The sequence below is a fragment of the Frieseomelitta varia genome, unplaced genomic scaffold (genome assembly GCF_011392965.1).
Source record: "Frieseomelitta varia isolate USP_RPSP 00005682 unplaced genomic scaffold, Fvar_1.2 scaffold_450, whole genome shotgun sequence".
NCBI classification, from domain to species: Eukaryota; Metazoa; Arthropoda; class Insecta; order Hymenoptera; family Apidae; genus Frieseomelitta; species Frieseomelitta varia.
The window spans coordinates 210,909-224,950 of NW_025110202.1; the positions used below are offsets into that span (position 1 = coordinate 210,909).

General features: G+C 42.2%; 1 protein-coding gene across 1 annotated transcript in view; it reads left to right on the forward strand.

The window, feature by feature from the left end:
• Positions 1-13,839, forward strand: part of LOC122532355 (protein kinase C-binding protein NELL1-like) — a 96,335-nt gene extending 82,496 nt beyond the window's left edge. The window contains exons 5-15 of the mRNA XM_043661074.1: positions 682-964; positions 1,326-1,481; positions 1,600-1,822; positions 2,548-2,739; positions 3,052-3,171; positions 3,940-4,200; positions 5,537-5,917; positions 6,280-6,539; positions 6,740-6,982; positions 10,168-10,188; positions 12,879-13,839. Coding sequence (XP_043517009.1) covers positions 682-964; positions 1,326-1,481; positions 1,600-1,822; positions 2,548-2,739; positions 3,052-3,171; positions 3,940-4,200; positions 5,537-5,917; positions 6,280-6,539; positions 6,740-6,982; positions 10,168-10,188; positions 12,879-13,805 — 3,067 coding nt within the window. The 3' untranslated portion in view covers positions 13,806-13,839. The remainder of the gene's footprint in view (positions 1-681; positions 965-1,325; positions 1,482-1,599; positions 1,823-2,547; positions 2,740-3,051; positions 3,172-3,939; positions 4,201-5,536; positions 5,918-6,279; positions 6,540-6,739; positions 6,983-10,167; positions 10,189-12,878) is intronic.
• Positions 13,840-14,042: the final 203 nt, after the last annotated feature.

The following is a 14,042-nucleotide window of genomic DNA, read 5'->3' on the forward strand; positions in this document are numbered from 1 at the left end:
GTTGAAACATGGTGTACATGTTAGCGAACGTAGAGATGAACGGAACGATGTAAAAGATAAATTGAACGTTTCCCAGAACTGGAATGTCGATTACGTTTATTGTCAACGATAGCCTGCAAAATCCCGATATGTGTTTCACATTAGAGACGGTGATAACGCGCACACGCACACACACACACACACGCCATCAACTCCCTTCTGATTCAATCACGTGATCCATGTAATTCCGTGTATACGTTTCAATTAAGAGGCTGAAACGGGTTTTAATCGACTTACAGACACGGTTCGTGTACCACATTCTCTCTCCAACTGCGTCATCAAATCACGCGGTTCGTTAACTTCCTATTAAACAATTTCACGCGATTAGCGAACAAAGATTCAATCTCATAGCCTCCGGCAGAGTCCAGTCGAGTTGCAACCATTCCCTAGCTCTCAACGAAAAACCCCCGAAGAAGATAAATCGACACTTTTGAAACGAGACTAACGATAACTAATTGACTCTCAGATTGAAACTCAATTTGCAGAAAACTTTACTGTACAGAGGTTAAGATACAACAAGGTTCGAATCGTTCAGGTTGCGTCACTCGGGTTTCTAGTAACTTTCAATGTCGCGCGATATTTCAATATTCAGATGATAGAAATCCAGTGCAGCTTGGAAACTGTTTTGCCGTGGATTGACAGATATTTGGAGCTGCAGAGCAGCGGCCGTAGAGACGAGCTTCGACTTCACTACGTATCGCGCCAGGACGGTAGCGTCCACGTGGAAGCGTTTCCTTTCCGTCTGGCCGACAGCGCCTGGCACAAGGTCGCCCTGAGCGTGAGCGGCTCGCAGATCGAGCTGCTCGTCGACTGTCATCTATTGTACAGGCGGTTGCTCAGGCCCGGGCCACCTGACACCAATTTCACTCTGCCGCAGCTTCAGCTTTGGGTTGGACAGAGAAATGCCAGGCACTTTCTCTTCAAGGTACGACCTCCTCTTCCTCTTAATCCTACTTCGTTCCCTCTCTCTCTCTCTCTCTCTCTCTTTCTCTCTCGCACGTTGCCGTGTGCTAGACACTTTCTATTTTTAACTCATCCAGCATTTCGTAGATCATTCTCGCGTCATGTCAATTTTGAAACGAGCACGTCAATTGGGACACGCCAAATATTTGACAATGCAATTATCTTCGAGGAACTTCAAAGTCACCGCATGTCTTTTTTTTTTCTTTTTTTTTTTTCTTTCAACGAGGTTGTCAACTCACCCTCGCACCACGTAATTTTATAATCTCGCAAGTGTTTGAAATTTCAATCAACTGAGACAAGTTCGTACGATTGTCGCGCCGCAGGGTGCATTGCAGGATGTGAGGCTGATAGCAGGCCCCCATGGCTACCTGTCCCAGTGTCCGCTGCTCGATTCGTTCTGTCCCACATGCGGTCAATTTTCTATATTACAAAACACGGTGGAACAGCTGATGCGCAATCTCAACGAGCTGACGCGTAGGGTGAGCATAAATTTAAATTCGTTCACGGCGACAGTTTTGCTTTTGGATGTTTTTCGCACCGGGGAAAAGAGTTCCTGGGCGATTCGTGGCGTTCGCTCATTCACGTCCTTCCTTTTAGCTAGCCGCTGCAGAGGGCAGGATAAGCAAAGTGGAGGAGTGCGAGTGCCAAAAGTCATGCAGGGCGAACGGCACCGTCCACGAGGACGGTGCCACATGGGAGAAGGATTGCCAACAGTGTTCCTGCATTCACGGGGAGATCGAGTGCAGGAAGACAGCCTGCGCACCCGTCAACTGCAAGAACCCTGTCATTCCCGAGGGGCAATGCTGTCCCATTTGCCTAAGTACGCATAAAATTAATTGAATTTTACTTGTAGTTAATTGTATACAATTAAATCGATGGTAATCGGCAAGCATTGAAACGCTGAATAATTCCCGTATAAAAATGTTAAGAGAAAGACAGAGGCTACCAGTCAGCCATCTTTAAATCTTAAATAGATTTCGGCTTGAATCACTAAATCGTCTGGGATCTTTAGGTGGAGTTAATTTTTATCAAAATTCACCTACCCTGATCTATATTCAATGCAATTGTACAATTGAATTGTAACTTTCGTAACTTTAGTTTGTTGTCGAATTTTAATCAGCGAGTTAATACTGGTGCCTCGTGATTATTCAAATTGCTTCGCTACTGATTTATACCCTCCGATCGATTAATTAATTGAATTGTATTTGTAGTTGATTGTATACAATTAAATCGATGGTAATCGGCAAGCATTGAAACGCTGAATAATTCTCGTATAAAAATGTTAAGAGAAAGACAGAGGCTACCAGTCAGCCATCTTTAAATCTTAAATAGATTTCGGCTTGAATCACTAAATCGTCTGGGATCTTTAGGTGGAGTTAATTTTCATCAAAATTCACCTACCCTGATCTATATTCAATGCAATTGTACAATTGAATTGTAACTTTCGTGACTTTAGTTTGTTGTCGAATTTTAATTAACGAGTTAATACTGGTGCTTTGTGATTATTCAAATTGCTTCGCTACTGATTTATATGATTATCCCCAGAGCAATGTTTCCTGTACGGAGTGCTGTACGATCACGGCGAGAGAGTCTCGCCGAAGCATTGCGTGCAGTGCGACTGTTTCGACGGCAGCTTCACCTGCCACAGGTTCGACACGGATAAAAAATGTCCGCCACTGCCCTGTCCACCGAGCGAGCAGATCAGCGTAGCCGAGGAATGCTGCAAGTTCTGTCCAGGTACAGTTATTCAATACAAGCGATCGAGAACTGTGACAAGCGATTATATTCGGTCATAATTCATCACACATTCATTGATCAACCCCGATTAAAGAAACGCTGTATGTCATTCCACGATACTCGCATTTATCTACGATAATAATGTTCTCTAGAGGAAGGCGAACAAAATCCCTCTATTCTACTGTCATGTGAAAAGCACGTCGAATGGCATGTGAAACTAAGCTAAACTAAACCGAAACGGTCTAATGTTCTGATTATTCGATTGTTCTAACTTGTTTTTGTATCCGTCTGGCTAACCACTAATTTAACCAGGGGTGGACTACTGCGCGAAGGGCCACAATTGTCACGCTAACGCGTCCTGCCTGAACCTGCAGACAACATACACCTGCCACTGTGATATCGGTTTCCAGGGGGATGGTCATAACTGTGACGGTACCTAACATTCTCTCTCTCTCTCTCTCTCTCTCTTTCTGTTTCTTTACATCTCTCTGTCTCTCTGTATCTTTCCATTCGTGTCGATGTTAGTTTATAATTTAGTCATTTAGACCAGTCAGAGGCTGTTTCGAATTCAAATAATTAGAAATTTAATTCCCGAAATTTAATTAAATTGAACTCGCAAAGGGAGTCAACATTTCTTTTTTCAAGGAAACTTTCGCTGGCTCGAGTCGAGCAAACTTGATCAAATCCAGCTTTAACAGATCGAATCTACCGAGATGGCGGTACGATCGATTCGCCGTCGTGAAATATGCAGAGGATCGATGTTGCCGCGCACGTGGCCGATCTGACGCGTCTTTGCTTACCCGTCGAAGCCAGCCGGATCGTCGACGATTTTGCGTGGTGACATGGTTGCCTCTGTTATATTCAGATCTTTCGCTTCGTTGCCTGTAAATAGCCGCTCGGGATTCGCGACGACGGGCGTGTTTAAAATGGATTTTACAAGAGCATCGGGGATACGTGTGAAAATAACACAAGGAAAACGATCCGAATGCTTTTCCATTTTTCTTTCTTTTTCCTTTCATTTCGAGATTTCTTAACAGTTGAAATTCTTTGAAGGTAGCTGTCGTTGTCCTTCAAGCGATTCAATTTTTAGACACACTGTTCGGGTGAAAATGTTTAACTAAGTAAAATGTTAACTAAGTAGAAACGTAAACGGAGGGAAATTCGCACGAAATGATTAAACGAAACACGTTGACGACGCAGATGTAGACGAATGCAAGCAGCAAGGCGGCTCCGAGGGTCATCACTGCAACGCCAATACAAAATGCGTGAACGCGATCGGCTCTTACACGTGCGAGTGTCTTCCGGGCTACCACAGAGTGGACAAGTTCAACTGCGTCGAGTTGAACGAGTGTACAACCGGCCATCACGCGTGCGACGAGCACGCTACCTGCGTCAACACCGTCGGAAGTTACTACTGCACATGCAACGAAGGCTACTCCGGCGATGGTTACACGTGCAAGCGTACGTTTCTTTTCTAATGGTTCACTATTTATGTATTTATTAATATATATATATATATTATATATATATATATATAATTTTAAATTGACATGATTGAATAAAGTTTTATAATAAGAATATATTTCAGTAATAATTAGAGTAAGTTAATAATATTATCAATAGTTTAAAGTAACGAAAATGAATTTTTTAGAAAATAAACGAGTAAAATCTGCTTTGCACTTTTTGTACCAAGGTTGATTAGTTTATTTTTATAATTTAAATTATCTCGAAAATGAATGATCTAATTATATATTTTAAATTGACATGATTGAATAAAGTTTTATAATAAGAATATATTTCAGTAATAATTAGATTAAGTTAATAATATTATCAATAGTTTAAAGTAATGAAAATGAATTTTTTTAGAAAATAAACGAGTGAAATCTGCTTTGCACTTTTTGTACCAAGATTGATTAGTTTATTTTTATAATTTAAATCATCTCGAAAATGAATGATCTAATTCTATATATATATATATATATATATATATATATATATATATATATATATATAAAATTTTAAATTGACATGATTGAATAAAGTTTTATAATAAGAATATATTTCAGTAATAATTAGATTAAGTTAATAATATTATCAATAGTTTGAAGTAATGAAAATTAATTTTTTAAAAAATAAACGAGTAAAATCTGCTTTGCACTTTTTGTACCAAGGTTGATTAGTTTATTTTTATAATTTAAATTATTTCGAAAATGAATGATCTAATTATATATATATAATTTTAAATTGACATGATTGAATAAAGTTTTATAACAAGAATATATTTCAGTAATAATTAGATTAAGTTAATAATATTATCAATAGTTTAAAGTAATGAAAATGAATTTTTTAGAAAATAAACGAGTAAAATCTGTTTTGCACATTTTGTACCAAGGTTGATTAGTTTATTTTTATAATTTAAATTATCTCGAAAATAAACGATCTAATTATATATTAATAAACAATCTATATATATATATATATATAAATATATATTTATGAAATAAAATATATTTAAAATTAAATATTTGTCATATCTAGTTTTTTAAAAAATAACTTTAATTTACATATAATAATTAGATCGTGAGCCAATCAGATCGAAATTTTCATGGTTTCAGAGTATAATAACGTACATAATTCGTGCATCTCTCCTGCAGCCTCAGGTTTTTCACTCGTCGAAAATTGTCAAAGTGAATTTTTACTTTAATCTAGATTCAAAGATTTCGATAAACTCGAATTCCTCGAGTCTCTTTCTCTCTATCTTCTACTATCATTGTATCATCCTCTTCGTTCTCTTCAGCCATCTGCAATCAAATCTGTCAAAATGGTGGCGAATGCGTGGCGCCAGGAGAGTGTTCTTGCCGGCATGGTTACACCGGCAACAACTGCGAAATGGATCTCGACGAGTGCGCGAGCAACATGGATAATTGTCACGAGACATCGACGTGTGTCAATATGCCCGGTTGGTACTACTGTCGTTGCAAACCAGGCTACAAGATCGGTTTCCACGATGGTGTCCGGGGTGTACAGTGTATCGATATCGACGAATGCAACGACCAAACGATCGAGAGGAGGCACACCTGTCATCCTACTGCTAAGTGCATCAACACCGAAGGAGGTTACATGTGCAGTTGTCTACCACGCTCCTTTGACAATCACGCTGTGGAGGAATGTAGGCTGAGTAAGTATCACGCTCACGCTAGGAATTTATTTCTCTTCCATGCTCTAAACGACTGTCAGTATCATCTATCTCTTATCTAACTAAAGAATCTTGGAAATTTTTCAATAAACATTAACTGATATTTAATTTTTTTTAAATTTGCAATTCAACGTTAAAATAAATAGATTTATTTTCTTATTAATTTTTAAATAAATATAAATATCATTTATATATATATATATATATATGTAGATTTATTTTTACTTCAGTTACTGTTCAGGGCAGTGTTTGCTTTGACTCGTCGAGTCCACAGTTTCAAAAAAAACGACGACGAGGAACTTTGAAACTTTGAAAAGAGAGAGAATTCTTTGCGTCTTTAACAGGTTGCTGGTTCGAGGGCCGAGAGGTGATGAACGGAGATACCGTGCCGCAAGCCGGCAATCCCTGCAGAAGTTGCACCTGCAAAAATGGCGTCATCACGTGCAAGGATCCTGTCTGCGATTGCAGCGCCCCGAGAAGTCGCATGGACAAGTGTTGCCCTCAATGCGACCCGGCCGCCTCCTGCAGGCATCAAGATCTTCATTACCTGATCTTCAGAAGTGGCGAACGATGGATATATCAGTGTCAGACTTGCGAATGCCTGGTAACGGCGCCAGCCTCGAAATCTCTACTTTCATTTCAAACGTCTCGCCTTTCTTTCACGAAACGTTACTCGGATAATAAACATCACAACGTTGTGTCCATCGTGACAGATTCACTCGCATATTTATTTATGTTCTTCCTAGCGATCCCTGTTCCTCGGTGAGCTTCTCTCTGACAAAATCACTGCCCGTTGTGTTGCAGTACGGTGAGATAGACTGCTGGCAGATGGAGTGTCCACCATTGACTTGCACGAACCCCGTGACAGAGGAGGGGGACTGTTGTCCTCGTTGCGAGAACGATCCCTGCCGAAGAGTGTTGCCTGGGAACGACACCTCTCTCGAGGATGTGACCAAAGCACGGCCCTGTAGTTACTCCGGCATTGTCTACGAGAGTGGCAGCTCCTGGCAGGATCCCCATGACAAGTGCACCACGTGCGACTGCAGGGTAAGGAGAGAGCTAGAGTTCAATCAGTGGCAGACTGAAGAATCATCGGTATCGCAGGATAATATAGAGGGGTTCGCGAGGGAAGAGAGTGCGAATCGCAGAGAGCAGGTTGTTTTCGATTTCTAACGCGGGTTTCAACAAGTATGAGTTTCTGATATTGCTGTCTTCTTGCGTTCTTCGTTTCTCTTTCAACTATTCTTTCTTATCGTGCGTACTTTCATTTTATTTCTATTTTTCTTCTAACGTCGCGTACATGTAAGAAAAGTGTTTAATGGCGCCACCATTTTTTATTATTTGCTTTAACAACGCCGAGCGTCTTGGCCAGAATTTTTCTCTTTACTGCGCTCTCTTCTCCCGCGAAGTCAAGAGCTCAAGGTCAGTAAATACAAGGAAAAAAAAGAAACTAAATATCGCCTTCATTTAGCCGTGGTTCTGTCATGCGTCTGATCAATCCGACGAGATGCGACCAGCTGCTGTGCGACAGACGATCGTTCCGAGAACACCGTTGTACATACATAACACACGTGGCGGATTAGCTCAACAATAACTGCTCTTAGACATAACATTCTTTCTCTTGCAATATTTGATGCTGATTAACACTGCTTATATTTTCACGTAGATGGTCATCAGCCTGAACGTGACTAATTTCAAAAATAATAAATAAGTATGTTTCCTAGTTTTCGTTTTTCAATTCGTCTGCTCTATTGCACTCTCTGTGCAACGTAACATATCTAAATTATTTAAAAGAATAATCGTTGCTTGCGATACTCTTATAATTCGCATAAAGCCACTATTTGAAAGGGAAAGAGGCACATTTATGAGATGTGTTATAAAGTGACATCATCCGCCACGTGTTCAATCATAGCCACACATGTCAGCATATGAATATGTTTATCTTTCCCTCACTCACGGTTTTTTGTTTCTCAATCTTTATACTCGTCTCGCTGTCATTTATTTAAATAGGTAATCCTACGAACTCGTGGTACCTATTTTACTGATACTGTCGTTTATTTCCAGTATGCCACTTATTTATTTATTTATTTATTTATTCTTTTTTTTTTTGCCGTGTGTCGACAACTGTTGCGAGCCTAACTGCGCTAATAAAATCTCGCTCTTCACGTACGCCGAGAGAAGAAAGTGAACATGAACAAAGAAAAAAAACGAGAGAACTCGATCAAAGTCTTTGAAGTGATACAACGTACGAGTCCCGTGAATTTTCACATTACGATCGTAGCGTACACACGAGACTTAGATTAGTTTTAGACTGATCCAGCTTAACGCACGCTTAGACTAATATCCAAATCCAATTTGACATTCGATCACATTTTGTACTCACTCGACTGATGGAAGTCGACGACAGTTGAAAAGTAAGGGGACGAGACAAGAAGGAGGAGCGTCCAGTTTGTCTGTGAAGACAACTGGGACTGTAAAACTAAAGGTAGCATTAGCCAAGTAATTTAATCAATAACTACTTTACCAGCACTCTGAACTATTGAAACTTAGTTTTCCTTTTGGTCGAGCAAATCTGTTTCTTCCGCTTACTCTTCGTTAGCGTTGCTGTAGCATCCAAGTATTGGAGTTGGTCTAGATGTAAGCTGGATTTACGATACTCTAGTCAGTCTAGTCTAGGACTAATTCTACTTTAATAGCGCGACACGTTGCTCGAGCCTGTGGCTGACACAACATACTCAATTGATAAATGTTAGATTAGATTGAAACGTAGAAGGTTTCGACACCCTTAATTTCGACTTCAAAGGCTGAACGAAGTCTCTTGGAACAAATGAACGAATTTGAAAACACTTGGCGGCACATACGTTTTCTCTCGGCGTGGTACTAACCATAACCATGCGTCGTGCTAGTATTTGTCCGTTGTGCGAATTAAATCTGACGCTGTACTCGCATTCGATTGACCCGGATGATTTGAATTCTGGTAATGCCAGCGTACGAGACACGTTCAGGGGCGTCCCTAAGTTAGACTAGACTATTTTTTATGTGTAATGTCTTTTCGTTGGCTGCCTTGCACGCGGCAGTGTTCATTATTATCGTCATCATTACTATTATTATTATTATTATTATTATTATTGTTGTTATTAGTCTTTCGCCTTACATAAGAAAAACGAGACTTCTAATTCGGCACTGTATATATATGTACATGTATTATATTTACTATGCATGTTTACCTAATGACCAGAGTAATCACGTAACGTAGAAACGAGAATCATTACTATTATTATTCATGTTATCGTTGTTACATATATATATATATATATTTTTTTTTTCTTTTTTTGTAGTGACAGTTGATTTGAACAATTGTACAATTATTCTTTTTTTTTTTTCTTTCTTTCGTTTAACCCTCGCTCACTGTGTACAAACCAGGTGCTAAATTAATTGCTTAAAAATTGCTCTATAAATAAATAAATAAATAAATATATATATGTATATATAGCTTAAAAATTATTTAAAAAACGAATATGTCGAACAACGCTTGCGTTGAATTTAAACGATGCTGTTTTAGGTCTCACCACATAATTTGAACACTGCCGCGAGAAAAACAAATTCGCGTGCGCGAAGGCATGATATCTCTCTGATCAACTCTCGCCATCGCCGAGATCTCTTCATACGAGAAGCTCGGGAAACTCGGGAAGCTCTCACTGCTTCGGGTCGGCCCTGCATGGATCGTGTTCAGTACAATAATCGCCTGACAGCGACTAACGATATCTCGTTACGACCGAGCGTGCAGCATGACCTCCGCCTCGTCGATTCATTGAGGAGGAAACAGTCATTAACGATATATATATCGATAGAAAAAAAAAAAAAAAAAATATATATATATATATATATATATTGGTAGCGAAAAATAGTGACTATAAACGTGACTATAAACATTAGGAAGAGAGACAGGAAAGGAAAGAGAAAAAAAAAAAAAAATGGTCAAGTTAAACACAGTGTCTGAAATGAATCGACGAGGAGAGAGATGGGCTGAGATGCGTCGAGCAGAATGACGTTCCTAATTAATTACCCAAAAACCAAAAACGTGTGCTGTGTAATCATTCGAAGTAATTCCCCCCCGCCCGCCCCCCCCGCCCATTGCCATTTCATGTAACATAACCGTAACAAACACACACACACATACCATCGGCCGTGAATGACTAACCTGACTAGCCTAACGATGGGTATCCTTGCAGGTGCCGTACTGCGCCCAATTGGTGAGCAATAGCGCGTGTTGTGTGCATCGGTAATCACGTCACTTCTACCTCACCTATAATCTTCTCTACCCGCCTATTCTTCTTTCTTTTATTTATATTAATTATTAACTCAGTATTCTCTCTCTCTCTCTCTCTCTCTCTCTCTCTCTGTCTGCTTTCTTTTCTGTGTGTGTGTATTACTTCTTACCTGCTGAAACTTTTGTTTAAAAGTCGGTCCACGAGCTCGAATGCTTTCGTTTCCTTTTCTGCTTGCTCGTTACCACCATCACCATCACCGCCACCTTACCACGCTTTCTTTTCTGCATCTTCGTTTCGAATTTTACTTCTTTCTTTTTCTCCCCCTCTCCCCCCCCCCCCCCTACATGTGTTGCAACGTTCGTTTAGAATCCACTAGATGCCGCACGCTGGCCACCTATGGCTTTTAACCTCACGACATTTTCTTGCGGTTTTCAACTTCACCCGCCGATCGTCTACGCCACGCGACGAATTCTTGCAATTCTTACCGGACGTTGAATAACTGAGCTAACGATACGAAGATTGTACGTCGACGATCCTTGCTACACAAATTGATAATCTCGTTGGAACATTTCGGGGAAAGGTTGGCACCACTGTGCGCGGGATTAAATGGCGGTGTCTAGGTTTGCAAGCAGCCCGTGGCATAGACGCGTGGCAAGGTCTTAACTCTCTGATAATGAATCGCGAGCACGTCGCATGTTTTTTCGTATTGGAAGCTGTAATCAGAATTGAACTCTTGATAGAACCGAAGACAATCGCTTTTTTTTGTTTTTCATGAATCTCTCTTCAATGAATTGGCATCAATATGCTCGTAACATTTTTGAATTGTGAATTCGACTAGAATTGAACTTACTTGCAACTAAACGAGCTGCTTCGAACGATAGGGGTATACTTGTCGGTTAACTTTTCTTTCTCACATTTACGTATCTTGAAAGAAAATCGTGTTTTTTGTTTTTTTTTTTTTTCTTTTCTCTTTTTTGTCGATCGGTCGATCAAGAAGCTCGTGAGATACTTCACGTCAAGTCAGAGTAGCCAAATGCACGTTAACAATGACACGCATGCACCGACTCACCCCATGCTCTTTTCTAACTTGATTACAATAATTCAGTTAACGTGGAAGATCACTTGATTCGAAGAGGGGAGAGGGGAAAAAAAAAAGAAAGTAACAGTAATAACGCACATTCGGAGATGCACTGAGTCGCTGAGTCGAAATAATGAAAGACAAAATTGAAGTTTTCCTAAATGTTTGGTATCGGTCGGGGCGCACGACGCACGTGGTGACAGACACACGCTCACGTACATACAAACACGCGCACACACACACACACACGCATACACACAGACTGCATTTTGATTTCATTTTCTGGTCTTTCCTTTGTTTATTATTATTGTTGTTATTATTTCCATTATTATGGTTTCCGTTACACTTGAGCCTCTTTTGCACTCTCCTCTGATCTGCATTCGAGATTCGATAGAAGCACCAAGAGTCTCTTTCTCTCTGTCTATCGAGTGTTGTCCTGCTACGATTTCGCCAAGGAAAACGCGAAACGCTGGAAATTAATTAAGAAAAAAAAAAAAAAAGGAGGGAGGGAAAAACGAAAAAGACGTACGTTAATTTTTTCTATATTTTTCTAAAGCTTATCTATAGCGATCTTGTTCGGACAATTATCCGTCAAAGGTGGTCCTTTCTTAGTAGAATTACAAAGGTTCGAAAGAGTCGCGATTTTTCAATCTTGAGATTTGTGTTTGCCGAAATCGTAGCCGGAAGTAGTGGTAACCTAGACACGGTGTCGTGAAGGTGTCAAATACATACTATGAAAATTCATTGTTTTGTCCCCCGAATGTCAGAGCATGATTGTCATGAGTCGAGTTCTTGTAATTTGTGCTCGTATGGAGGGAAAAAGAGTTGTGCAACCGTTCTCTCTTTCTCGATCGAGAGGGAAAAGGGGCCGTGGAAGCTGGGTCATCTGCAAAACGGAAGGACGCGGATTTTCACGTTTCACGTCTCGCGGCATCAACGAAACAATGAATTGCATACTATGTGGAGGATTACCTGGGCATCCTCCGAGGCGACGCGAAAAGTCTTGGAGCAACGTTGTGAGTCAACGACAAGTCGACAACATTCGTACCGTACTCTCCTCAACTCGCGGTCTTTCATTCGTTGTACACGCTTCCTCATGAGAAATCGACAAACGTGTACACTCTCATCGATCCCTTAAACGCGATGTTCCAGCATCTCGTGGCCGTAGCTGTGCACGCGTTCACGAGAATTCGACTTTTTTTTTCACGCCGAGAAGAGTCCTTTCGCACCGTCCTCTCGCGTCCTTGGCAGGCTTTTCAAACGTTCGAGCAAGTTCTGCCTGTAGTTTGAAATCTCTGCGAGAGACGTGGAAGGCAACCGCAACCGCAGACGCTAGACTCCTATTTGAATTCCGAACCCGCTTCTGGTCATTCTCTATACCGCACCGCGCCGCACCTGACAGATGGCAGCACGCACGCGTTCCAAGACTTTTCGCGCGAACGGAGTTTGAGAAATTTCGCGTAAAAAAAAAAAAAGAAAAAAGAAAGATTGAAAAGAAACGGAAGAGGGCGAAAGTCAAGCGAACATGACACGGTCGCTTGGTCCCGTTCGTTTCGCCGTTGGCTAACCCAGTGTCCAACGAACCTCTCCGTAGGACGGGCAGCTATGCTGCAGCTACGATTACGGCTGCGCTGGCAATTTGGGCAGCAACGGGCAGCAGCAACGTCCTCCAGTCGTTGTTCCTGAGCCTGTCGTACGCGCTCTACCGGGCCCTGCGGGGTCACCGATGGCTGACGGTTCACCGGAAGCAGCTCTATCAGCGGTTACAACCACCGCTGCAGCCGCCGTCGCCGCCGCTGGCGCAACACCAGTCACCAGCGCCTATGTCCTGTCGGCCTCGTCTTCTTCCTCCTCGTCCGTCAACAGCGCCGCTACTGGCGGCACCATCGTCAGAAAAGGTCACTGGACCTTGCAGAACAGCCTGCCAAGTCCATCCCAGCAGCAAAGGGACGGCCATCGCGTTCGAGTGCAAGCGCAGCAGCAGCAACAGCAACAGCAGCAGCAACAGCAGCAGCAAGCTCCACCGACAACTAGGTACCAGCTGGCCTCTCGAGCGACGACGATGTCGTCGTCGACGCTTGAACGCGTTACGCTCGCGTCGACGTCGTCGTCGTCGACGACGACGACGATCAAGCACGAGGCCAAGTCGCAAACGTCTGCCGCGCGACGTCAACGCGCCAAGATGTCCAACAACGGCCTCGTCGGCGGCCTGCGTCAACGTACCAATGCGTCCTACACTTCCACCTCTTCCTCCTCCACCTCCACCTCCACCACCGCCTCCTCGTCGTCGTCACCTTCGTCGTCCTCGCCACCTCTCGCCTTGCTGGTGCCTTCTGGCACCAGCCACAACCCACAGGCCTCGGACAACGCGTCGACGAGCACCACCATTACCACCACAGCCACCGCCAGCAGCGAGAGCGTGGTGGCGAACGACGATTACCGGAAATCGGTATCGACGGGGGGACGTCACCGGCGTAGCAACACCGAGGAATCCGTGGCGCGCGACAGTGGTGCCACCTGAGACTGACGCTTCTGTGGACAGCTAGAAAAGAAAGAAAGAAAGAAAGAAAGAAAGAAAGAAAGAAAGAACACTGGCAATTCATTCCAGGCGGCGTAGCACAGGAATTTTCGGCAGTTGCCTCCAACCTCCCACCCCAACCCCCCCGCAGCCCCAACCCACAATGATGTAGGAGCGAGTTCAAAGAAGCGTTCTCTATGGTCCACACAGTCGTCTCGAGATCGATGTCTGGTCTTGTCT